The sequence below is a fragment of the Dermacentor albipictus genome, chromosome 1 (genome assembly GCF_038994185.2).
Source record: "Dermacentor albipictus isolate Rhodes 1998 colony chromosome 1, USDA_Dalb.pri_finalv2, whole genome shotgun sequence".
Classification (NCBI taxonomy): domain Eukaryota; kingdom Metazoa; phylum Arthropoda; class Arachnida; order Ixodida; family Ixodidae; genus Dermacentor; species Dermacentor albipictus.
Genome location: NC_091821.1, coordinates 294,576,222 through 294,588,744, shown reverse-complemented (window position 1 = coordinate 294,588,744; position 12,523 = coordinate 294,576,222). Strand labels below are relative to the sequence as shown.

Below are 12,523 nucleotides of genomic sequence, written 5' to 3'. Positions count from 1 at the left end.
AACTTAGTTCAGGCCACACGCAAGCTTGCCAGCGTACACTCACTCCTGGCCGCTCCTGTTGAGACGTCTTGGCAGACTTAGCTTCGTGATGATCGAGCTACTGATAGCGCTTCAAAATGCACAAGTTAGATGGGGCTACTATCCATCGGTCAAGCTGGTGCAGTACAAAGCCAGGCCACACCACGTAGCACAGCCACACAGGAGCATATGTGCGCGAGTGGACATTCTAGCCCTGTCGTGCTCAGAGGAAACGCTGCTGCTGCATGTAGCTTGCAGTCTGCTATGTAGCGCAGATACCGTGGCCACAGCGGGGTGCTGCGACTAGTCCACTAGCATAACACACTGGGGCTAGCTGAGCACAACTACATTTGGCATGTTTGGCGCATCGTAGGTGCCAAAATTGGAAATAGTCGTGTCCACGTGAACATCCAAAATCAAATTTGAACTGTGCACCATGGTTACGTTCCGTAGGCTGAGCATTGTGGGCACACCCTGCTTTGCCGTAGCCTTCACAGAGCAAGGCATTGAAGAGGGAGTGGAAGCACCGTGAAGGGTGTGCTTGAATGCCAGTAAATTCACTTCTGCTAAATGCTTAGAAGTACTTTTTGTGGCAAAGTAGTTTTGAAATAGCGTAATTTAACTTCATATGCATTTGTCCACTTCGATAAAAAGTGGTTCAGGGCCCCTTTAAATGGCATCTATTGCTGCATCATGACAATGACCTTATTTGCACGAATATAATGTGATTTTTTTTCAGAATGTCCAGTCTCGGAACTCATTCTCATTTATTTCGGTTTGTGACACGAATATAACTAGTCCTTTATTTTTAACACCGCTCTGTACACTACCACATACAAGGTCACGTTCATACCCACACAATCAAACCCGGCTATGCTGTGCTGGATTGGGTACTGGGCAACTCTGAAATGTTGCTTGTCCAACAACCTTACTGGCATGGAGAGTGACACCGGTCTCGCCTATAGTGACAAAGACATCAGCAGTGACTACGATAAAATTGTGCATGCACTCGTCCTTCCACTGCATTTTGTGATGTTAATTTGCAGTAATATACAACAAAATGCCCTGAGAGCATCTACTTGTATGTGTCGTTTCCAATTTCTATGTGGCTTCACTTCATGTTTTAATTGTAGTAGGCATAAACCTCGATATGTAGAAGTTGTACTTGCAGCAAAAAACTTTGTTAAATTGCAAATTTCGTTAATTCGAGCTTTCAGTGTTCCAGCAGTAAAAAATATTTCACAAAATCCCAGAACATTCCTGGTGGATCTTTTCAGTAAGCAGTTATCAACAAATCAAAAGAAGGTCGAGCCTAATTGCACGGTTATGTGCACCAGCACGTGCGGTTCATATCGTACCGAGAGCAATGCATCAGTCTGGCTCACGGCATCAGAGGTTTGCATGTGCTGCATGGCTCAGCGCTGTAAATCTGGGATGCCATGGGTGACCAAGCTTAGTGCTTGCAGCCGTCATCAGATGGCACCCACAAATTAAAGTTTACAATAGGGATTCAGAAAGTTTGGTTGTGGGAATTCATCATGGTTTTTTGTTTCCTTTTCATTTTTTTTTCTTTTTTAACATAGGTAGGGCATCGCTTGGTGGTGCAACCAACTGCCTCGTTCTAAAGGGGACATTATAGCATCCATTCGTCCATCCGTCTGTTCATCTGTCCGTCTGTCCGTCCGTCCTTCCCTCCATCCATCCATCCGTCCGTCCGTCCGTCCGTCCGTTCGTTCGTCCATTCATTCATTCATTCATTCATTCATCCATTCATTCATCCATTCATCCATCCATTCATCCATTCATTCATCCATTCATTCATTCATTCATTCATCCATCCATCCATCCATCCATCCATTCATTCATTCATTCATTCATTCATTCATCCATCCACCCATCCACCCACCCATCTAAAAGGATACAGATATTCGTCCTGAGAAGAAAAAAAAGTTTTGACAGAAAGGAGGAATTTTGATGGCGATAGCAAAGGGACAACTACACGAAGTATGGTTATTAGTTCTATCAGTGTGATGTGCACTCGTAAGCATGAACAGATTTCACTCTAGAACTACGAACACTCACTGTCACAACGTGAGGGAACGCTTTGCATCGTGTCTCGGAAACTTGAGATTATGGTACTGCCAACAAATTTTCTTGGCCATGACCAAGCTATGAAGCAAAGGTTACAGGACCAAATCGGACCTTTTGCACCACTGTTGTGAATAGTTCCACAGTTTTGTCATGTTTTCATAGTGAAAAATTTAGGACAGCACATATCTTAAGTAATATCCACCACTATGCTACTGATATTTTATTGTACCTTTTAGTTTGCCCTTTCGAGTTTTTGCACACGGGAGTAGTGGCTATGGCGTTGCACTACTAAGCCAGAGGAGGCGTGGGATTGAATTCTGGCTGCTGCGGCCTCATTTTGGTGGGCGTGAAATGCAAAAAAATGCTCTTGTACCGTGCATTAGGTGCACGTTAAAGAACCCCGGATGGTTAAAAAAAAAACGTCCATAGTTCTTTACTGCAGCATGCCCTATAATCAAATGGTGGTTTTGGCATGTAAAACACCAAAATTGAATTTTTTATTGAGGCTCACGTTTTACGCATTCCTCAAAAGTAAAATGGCGTTCACGTCCTTTGTTGAGTGTTCGTTGTTTGCCATCCCGCCTGTCAGTTCCCCTGAGGGGCTGATGACCAACTTCAGCAACAAAAGACTGTTGAGCACACAAAAAAGTGGCATTGCAGTGTCTATGCGGAAACCGAGCTCACGCATCTGGAAATCACAAATGTTGGCACGTCAAAAATGAGTAAGCGAACTGACTTATCCTGCTGCGGCATCAGTTGCACTTCCTAGTCCTAAACAATGCTGAATTCATACGGCACTTTGGGGCTCCCACACAGGCTGCGTTGCTCGTTGTTCAGATCTAGGGATGTGTATAAACATTGATTAGCTTCTGAAATACATGCCGAGTTAATCATCTCTGCCTTCACTAATGTTGAGGAGATATGCAAGGTCAGAGAAACCAGTGCCAAACTTGCCTAGACTACAATGCGACACCCCCTACCCCCTTGGCTTTCACTTTATTGTCAAGAGAAGCTGTCTGCATGTATAGACGAGCAGGAACACAATGTGCATCAAGGCACCAACCATCTCAGCTCCGTCTTTGCACCTGCCACAGATTACCTTCAAGATACGGCGTGTAGCCATGCGTAGCCACAGCAAGGGTAGAGGAGGAGATGCACGCACTGGGGGAAGAGGGCAGGTAGGTGCACAACTCCTGCTTGTTCCTTCCATTCTCGTGCGAGCTTGATCATGTTATTGCGCGTTCACAACCCTGCTTGTGCTGAACGAATCGTCAGCTCGTGTTTCTTCGAGCGAGTGCTTCGGAGCACTCGCTCGAAGAAACACGAAATCTGCTGGGTGCCTCGCAGCGTCCGCAAGTTGTTTACTGCATACTGTGTTCTGGCATGGACACTGCAGCGGTGTTTGCCACTCAGATTTTAATGTGGAAGGAAGCTTGCAAATAACTTCTACTTCGGCCGACATATTTATTGTTCTTTGCCAGATTTACCAGCCATTCAGGTGCCAAGTACATGCTTGAAATGACCGAAAACATTGTTGAATCGAAACAGTGTCACGAAATTACTTCGTTAAATTGTGGGGAAAAGAAATACACGGTTTTCGATGGAACTAAAACTGGGAAATTAAAATAGTTTGTTACATTGCAAATTTTGTTAAACCTTTGTTCGTTGTGAAATATATATATATGATGATTTAACAAAATTTGCAATGTAACAAACTATTTCAATTTTCCAGTTTTAGTTCCATCGAAAACCATGTATTTCTTTTCCCCACAATTTAACGAAGTAATTTCGTGGCACAGTTTCGATTCAACAATGTTTTTGGTCATATCAAGCATGTACTTGGAGCCTGTATGCCTGGTAAATCTAGCAAAGAACAATAAAAATGTCATGTATATATAACGTATTTATTCGAATCTAGGCCGATAGCTTTATTCAAATAATCATACCAAATTCTAGGGTCACCTTAGAGTTGAGGATTTAAAAAAATGTACCAGTTTGTAATTGAATATGATAAATATGCTGCTTAGGTAGTGCCATCTAGAAAAGTCAGTATCACAGTCTAGCCAGTCAGTGTCGGTTTTACGTTTTGGGGATGGAGATTAACCAATAAGGGCTTCTCTGTCCTCGCGTTGCAGCTCGACCTTCTCCTTATAGAATTTGTAAAGGGATCAAATATATGAATAATAACTGCATTGCCATTGCCAAAGATGCTGTAAACGAATTCTTGGAACGCTATGCACTGTCAAGACAAGTAAAATATGTATTCTTTCATAAAACAATATACTCGTTTGTTTCAAAAATTGTGGTCAATATAACTGATGTCAATGCTTCCATGTTTTCTGTCTATTTAATAAGTAAAGAAAATATCAAACGAACTTCAGAACTATATCAGATTGAAACCAGCAAACCAGTGCATGCCGCTAATATGAAAAATGTAAAGGCCATGAAATGAACACGTTGAGAACAAATATTTTAATGAAACTTTATCATTCAAGAACCTTGTTTACATTTTTGTACATATGGAACGGCAAGTGAAAAATCTCAGTGACGCTGTCCTCAGGAGCAGCTGTCACCGGTCGTGTATTGTAATTGCACCGAAATTATAGTAGGAACAGAGAGCACACATAAAAAGCAGGAGTTCTGCAAAATATATGAGGGCGAGTCAAATGAAAGTGGCCAATGCGAATATATGACAAACAGGGTACTTTCCTTAAAAGTAGTCTCCATGAGCATTTGGACATTTGTCCCACTTGCTAAGAGTCACATGATTCCGGTCTCATAAAACTCCTTGGGTTGCTGCTTCAAAAAGTCTGTAACTGACCTTTTTATGTCATCATCCGACACGAATCTGGTTCCCTTGAGCTGTTTTTTCAAATGCCCCAAAATGTAGAAGCCGCAAGGTGACAGGTCTGGTGGATGTAGCAGCGTTTCCCACTTGAACTTTGCCAGTTTTGTATTGACCAGACCAGCGACGTGGGGACGGGCATTGTCGTAGAGCAAGATGACCCCATTCCTCAATTTTTCATGTTGTTTGTTCTTGATTGTGACACGTAGCTGATCCGGTGTTTCACAATATTGGAAATGATTGATAGTCTCTCCAGGTTTAGCAAATTCGATCAATAATGGCCCCTAACGATAGAAAAAAAAGTCAACAACACCTTTCCGGCAGAAATTATGGCCTTTGCTTTCTTTGGGGGTGGTGAATTCAAATGTTTCCACTGTAAGCTTTGCCGTCGTGTTTCAGGCTCGTAGTAGTGGCACCATGATTTGTCCCCTGTCACAACTGCAGACAAAAAGTTGTCACCTTCATTCTGATACCGGATTAGATAATTCAAGGTAGCGCCGAACCTCTCCATCTTCTGCTGGTGGTTCAGAATCTTGGGCATCCGTCGCTCACACAAGAGTCGATAACTGACATGTTCTTGAATTATGGTGTGACCCAAACTGTGATGGTTGTTCACACGCCCTACCACTTCATCTATGCTTATCCTCCGTTCTTGTCTAATCAGCCTTTATAATTGTGTTGGGGGTGATTGTATGGTGGTTTTGACCCGGTGTGGAATTGGCTTTGCAACTTTCACATCCTTCTTTGAGCCGTTTCCTCCAACTCTTCACAGTGGCCAATGAAATGCAATGTTCAACGTACACGGCGACCATACGGTGACTAATTTCTTTTTGAGAAACACCTTCAGCTGTCAAAAACCTCATGACACTACGCTGTTCAACTTTTGGAGTGTCCATTATGTCACGAAACCATGTTCGACCGAGTGTACGAGAGCATTAAACATTTATCCTCACACCTGTGTGTCACTTTTGTAAATGAAAGATGCCTCTGTGCTGTGTGCATGCCTTGCACATAATGAACCAAACTATTATTGCGCGGGGTGGGTTGGCTCGCTTTCATTTGAATCGCCCTCGTACATTAGATATGCAAAACTACAATGGGATATACCAATGCAAAGATACAGCTTGATAAAGGGCAAAAAGGTGCCACTGGAAACAAGGTTCACTGCACGTATGCATATAAGTCTCCAATAAATCTACGTATCTAAGAAAAAGTCACTGTATATGATGCGTCAAACAAGGCAAATAAATATGTTGTGCAACCACAGATTCACCGATCACAGCCCCCCTCCCTCCACTCCCCCTGATGTATCTCGCGCGACAGGAGGCGGTGCGCTTCCTCCCCGCTTTTCACCCTTGCGCACACAAGACTGAGCTACCATCATCGGCTCACCCATACGACTCCCCGCCCCTATGCTTTCACTCGCACATACAGTGTGCGGCGCATGGTCGCGATGTTATCGCCCTTTGCGGAACATGAGGGCGACAGCAATGGTAGGAATACGCCTGGAGTGTCCATATAATTGCTATTGCAATAATGTAATAAGCAGCAACTGGAGCGTCCCGAGGCGCATTACTTTTTGCAAAAGAAGTAACAAAATTGAACTTTCATCATGAGGTAATTCGCTGTGCCGCAACAATGTCTTTTTTTTCTTTTGTGGGGCGGGGGCACCGAAATGAGAAAATGCAAAGGAAAACATGTTGGCCACAATCGAATGCCTACATTGGGCATCTAATGTGACTAACGAAGGTATATCGAAGAAAACGTGACACACTTGGTCCACAGGGAACGATATGCATACTGGTAGGTATCCTACACCAGTGGGACAAAATTTTCAGGAGAGCTTGTTTGTTTGTTTGTTTATTTGGTTATTGACAAAACAACGCCGAAGAGCGGTTTGTCTTGGTGCCAAGGCAAAAGGCGGCATCAAAAGTCACCTGACTAGGCCTTTGACACCAGACAGCACGCGCAGCACACAACATGAGCGCAACATGCTTCAAAACACACTGCATAATATCAAACACATACAAATAAAAATGCATGTACAGAGTATAAAACACGATAAAGCAAGATAAGGAAGAATGACAGAATTAGTCGTCAACACATTCATCATCAACAAGACACAGAACTATTAAGGCCAATGGACTACAATTGGATTTGAAGAGAACAAAACAAATGTACAACAAAATTACAACTGTTGGAGGAAATACATTTTGGTTAGTTTTCTGAAAGCAAGCAAGGAGGGAGCACTCTCCATTGTATCTAAAAACGATGGATAACAATTCAGTAGGTTCGGAATTTGCCATTTTAATAATTGCACACCGTATCTAGTTCTCGTTTTAATCTTTACAAAGTTCTTATTTCTGAAATAATATGGTGTCTCCGTATTTGTATGTGTATGAAAAAACAGCTCACGATTTGCTTTTAATTCGAGAAATATCAATTCCAACAAACGCTGTTTATATAACATTTCTATGTGAAGTATCCGGTTCTCAGCAAAGTATGGGGATGTATGATCACGACTGGACAGGTTTTGAATGAATCGTATACTTTTCTTCTGCATTATGTATAGTCGTTCCAAATTATATTCCAATTGTGCTTGAGCGAACGTGTTGCAATCCGTCGAGTCCCCGCAGTGATGGTGGCAAGTGACCATGCATTTTCTTTTTCTCTCCTGCTAGCCAGAAGGCGTCCAAAACTTTGCCAGGCGAAAATCCACTTGGCCAGAGAAAATGAATGTGCATTGAAGTGCACCACGCGGTGGTCGAGGCAACATGAGAAAAACGCATGTGTTCTGGCTGGCTCCGGCAGCCCATGGGTAGCGAGAAAAAGAAAATTGAAGAGGCTCAATGTGACACCGGCGAAAGATGTTGAGAGCGAGTGGGGCTATACTAATCCAGGTACAACCAAATTAGGAAGGCCCACTAAGCTTGAACAAAGACACTCCCTCACCAGAACAGGAATTGGCCTCTCTGGTGCAGTATTCGGTCACAACCTCCCTAATGAAATGATCTCAATGAACCAATGGCCCTCAGTCCCCAGTGGCTGCGGAGCACCCGACCAAGGCGGCGGTCAGACTTGCAACGCAGCAGAGGGTGCTAAGAATATTTGGGTGTGGACAGGCCACCAATGGAAACTGACCCTTGCATCATTTAACACCCGAACCCTATCGAGTGAAGCTAACCTAGCAGGACTGTTTGAGGAACTATCAAGCATTGTTTGGGATATCATTGGCCTTAGTGAGGTTAGAAGAACTGATGAGGCTTGCAGAGTGCTGACTAATGGTCATGTCCTCTGCTAAAGAGGACTCCCAGATAAGAAGCAGTACAGGGTAGGATTCCTAATCCATAAGGACATAGCGAGCAACATTGATGAATTCTACAACATTAATGAGAGGTTTAGCAGGATGCGTTGTTGGGTAAGTTGTTTCATTGTAATAGGAAACATTGGTTGCGCTTTTCTAGACAATCACATGTAAGAAGACAGGACAGGCGCAAACTAACAACTGAGGTTTATTCCAGAAAAAACACTTATATATCAGACCATACCAGCGCAGGCGCATCAGGTTATCAGCAGCATAACAGAAGAACAACCCAAAATCAGAAACAACCAAAGGCATGGCTCACCTAAACATACTACAGTGAAACCTCGTTAAACCGTAGTTGGCCGGAGCTCGGAAAAAGTACGTACTAAACGGTAGTACTGTTAAACCGAATAGCATGAGATCGCCCACTTACCGGTCGAAAACGGAACCCAGAGAGAGTGCGATGAAAGGGGAAAAAAAACATTCAGTATTTATTCACTTCGCGATACAAAAATGTTATTTTCGCTTGATGCCGCGGCGGCCTAGCACGACGACCACAGCGGCCTCAAACTTGCTGAAGCTGCGTGCCAGCTTTTCAGCCAGCCCCCTCTTCTCGGCAAACACTCGCATGGCAGATTCCTCGTTCGCGTTACGTATTCTCCGTGCACGTGCGCAGTAGTGCTACAGAAGTCCCGGGGGCGCCTTTTTCATTGCCGGCTGCCGGAGTTTGGAATACTTTTCACTTGGAATAGAGTTACATTATCGAGCCCCTGCTCTCGTCGCGACGATTGCATTCACGAGGCTGACATAACGCGCAGCTTATGCCACTGTCGGGCCTGAATCGCCCGTGCTGTCGCTTTTCGTGTCGTCCTTATCACTGTCGCTAGTCGACACTTCGGCAACAACACAGGCAACGATGGCGAAAAGTCGAACCTCGTAGCCGACATGTCTTCGCGGTCGCAGCAGCGCTCCCGCGCAACTTCTTCGCATTCCAAATGCCACACATTGTAGTCAACAGCAGATCCCTGTTGCGTGCCAGCGCCGACTTCTTCGTGTCACGTTCGATAGCACGGACGATGTCTAATTTTTCTGTGCTGAGCACCCGGCGTCTTCTTTATCCGAGCTTCGGAACAACGCGAGTCGTCGTTTGGACGACGCCATTACGCTCTCTGGCACGGCGTCGAAATGATGTTGATGTTGATGTGGCTTCTCAAGCAAACGCACAGGGCGCTTGGAGGCTGTTGTTCCGATCTCTGAGGCTTGTTGTTCTGCCGGGCCGCCCGATGGAGACGGCGCACCGCCGTTCTTGCGCGACGAAAAGTTGAAACGCTACGTTTTAACCGATGCGTACGCAATACGGTGGTACGGTTTATGCGGATACAAAACACATTATGTTCAATGGCCGCTGAGTCGGGGATTTGACTTTACTACTTTTAAAACGAAACTACTGTTTAAGCGGGTACGGTTTAACGAGGTTTTACTGTATCAAGAAAACGTGCCTCCCTATTGTAAAGTATGATTGATGTGTCACTGATGCATGCTTGTCCCTTCTTTTTTATATAATATGACTCAAGAAGTTCATGTGCTTTTTCATTATTGCACTTGCGCAGGATCTTAACTTGGTTGAGCAGAGGCCTGCATTTATGTTCCAAGCAGTGCATGGGTAAATGGCGTTGCTCCCGGTTAATAATTGATCTTTCGTGTTCTCGGATTCGCACGTTCAAACATCAGCCCGTCTGGCCTATGTAGGTTTTGCCGCATGTCAGAGGAATCTGATAAACAATGCCAACTTGGCAATCTAAATAGGGGTTCTTGTGTTTCACGCCGCAGCCACCTTGCTTCTTTCTGGCGTGAAGTCTCCCAATGTGGGCGCAAAGGTGACTCAGCTTACAGGGAGCCGAGAAAACGAGTGGGACACCATGCTTGGTTGCTATCTTCTTCAGATTATGTGCAGTTCTGTGAACATATGGAATTACAACTGGCTTTGAAGCTTTGTTGGCAACATCAGAGTTTACTTTACTTAGCCTCTTTTCGAGCGTTTCAACCACTGCCAGCACAACCACATCAGGGAAGCCAGCCTATTTCAGCCTGGAAATTTGCATGTCGAAGCTAGCCTGCATGGCATGCGTACATGACTTCTTCAAAGATTGCTCAATAATCTGTTTAGCAATGGCCCTTTTGGTGATTTTAGAGTGAGCTGAATCATATGGTAATAATTGTTTTTGTGTGCGAGGGCAGAAACGGCTACAAATGTGCTCTTTTCCAAAGGTAAGTTTGAGGTCAAGGAACTGCAGAGTGTTATTGACAGGGAGCTCATGTGTAAAGGTTAGACCTAAGGCATTATTCTCAAAGAGATTTAAAATGTCTGCAATGGCATCGTCATACATACAATCATTTCGTACTTTCAGCAGCACAAGAAAATCGTCAACATACCTGGAAACGTGTGCTACTTTGTCTTTGTCAAGTACACCAAACACGGTGCGGTCAATACTCGATAAAAAGATATTGCATAAAACTGGTGCTACGCACAACCCAATGCACACTCCCTGTCGCTGCAAAAAGGTTTGGTTGTCGAAGGTGATAAAAGTGGCACTGAGATAGAATTCTAAAAGAGCCAGGAAACTGTCTACCGAAATGCCTGCTGAGTTTTGGAAACCAATGACATCGTTAGCTTCAATGCAGCTACGCACTGATTCAAAAAGTGGCTGGTGAGGTATGGAGTAGAATAAATCTTCTACATCAACTGAGAACCCAAATCCGATTGAGTCCACTGTCTGCAGAAGCGAAAACACATCTTCTGAATTCTTCGTGGCAAAAGGATCATCAATATGCAACATGTTCAAATGCTTCTGCAGAAAGATACTAATTTCGTGTTGCCATGTGCCTTTCTCGCTAACAATGGCTCTGAAGGGTACATCAGCCTTGTGCGTTTTTGCGGAAAAAAACGCAGACAGGCTATCGTTCTTGCTGTTGTTAACAACATGAGACAGTTTGGCTACCTCTAGGTTATCGCATAAAGAGATTACGGTTTGCTTTACGCGAGAACGCTTCACGGGTACCTTTTTAAACTTCTTGAGCACAGCTGCCATTGCTTTTTCGTTGAAAAGTCCGGAGGGCAGAATGACGAATCCACCTTCTTTGTCAGATTCTATGAGCTGGAGGCCATTCCTTACGAAGAAGTCACTTACCCATGCACTGCTTAGAACATAAATGCAGGCCTCTGCTCGACCAAGTTACGATCCTGCGCAAGTGCAATAATGAAAAAGCACTTGAACTTCTTGAGTCATATTATATAAAAAAGAAGGGACAAGCATGCATCAGTGACACATCAATCATACTTTACAATAGGGAGGCACGTTTTCTTGATAGTATGTTTAGGTGAGCCACGCCTTTGGTTGTTTCTGATTTTGGGTTGTTGTTCTGTTATGCTGCTGATATCCTGATGCGCCTGCGCTGGTATGGTCTGATATATAAGTGTTTTTTCTGGAATAAACCTCAGTTGTTAGTTTGCGCCTGTCCTGTCTTCTTACATGTGATTGTCTAGAAAAGCGCAACCAATGTTTCCTATTAATGAGAGGGTAGCAGTAGTCGTTAATAAAACTAAATCGGAGGTATAGAATAAAGGTAGTACAAACCTGCGTTCCAACCTCCAGTCACGATGATGAAGAAATAAAACAGTTTTACGAAGATGTTGAATTAGCGATGCGAAAAGTGCAAGCTCAGTATACTGTAGTAATGGGTGACTTCAATGCAAAAGTGGGTAAAAAGCAGGCAGGTGAACAGGCAATTGGCAACTGCGGCGTCCATTCTAGGAACGCTAGAGGAGCGATGCTGGTAGAATTTGCAGAAAGGAATAAGCTTTGAATAACGAACACCTTTTTCAGGAAGCGTAGCAACAGAAAGGGAACCTGGAAAAGCCCTAATGGTGAAACAAGAAATGAAATTGATATTATACTTTCTGCCAATCCCAGCATAGTGCAGGATGTAGAAGTAATAGGTAGGGTAAAGTGTAGTGATCATAGGTTAGTGAGGGCCAGGATTAACCTCAATTTGAACAGAAGAAGAGTAAAATTGGTGAAGAAGAACAGGTCAACGTAGAGGCAGTAAGGGTAAAAGCAGACAAATTTAGGCTGGTACTTGCAAACAAATATGCAGCCTTAGAACAGAGAGATGATGATGATGATGACATAGAGGTAATGAATGAAACCGGAACGAGGCTGGCTTCAGAGGCAGCAATTGAAGTGGGAGGCGAGGCACCAAGGCAA

The 12,523-nt window shown here is 43.9% G+C and overlaps 1 protein-coding gene across 8 annotated transcripts in view; it reads left to right on the top strand.

The window, feature by feature from the left end:
* LOC135921906 (N-acetylneuraminate (7)9-O-acetyltransferase) overlaps window positions 1-12,523 on the top strand; it is a 243,303-nt gene that overhangs the window by 166,380 nt on the left and 64,400 nt on the right. For 3 of the 8 annotated variants that reach the window (XM_065456310.2, XM_065456308.2, XM_065456313.2), the window contains one exon: window positions 3,204-3,287. The exons of the other annotated variants lie outside the window; for them this stretch is intronic. In XM_065456310.2, the coding sequence (XP_065312382.1) occupies window positions 3,204-3,287 (84 nt within the window). The remainder of the gene's footprint in view (window positions 1-3,203; window positions 3,288-12,523) is intronic. 8 annotated transcript variants of the gene reach the window in all.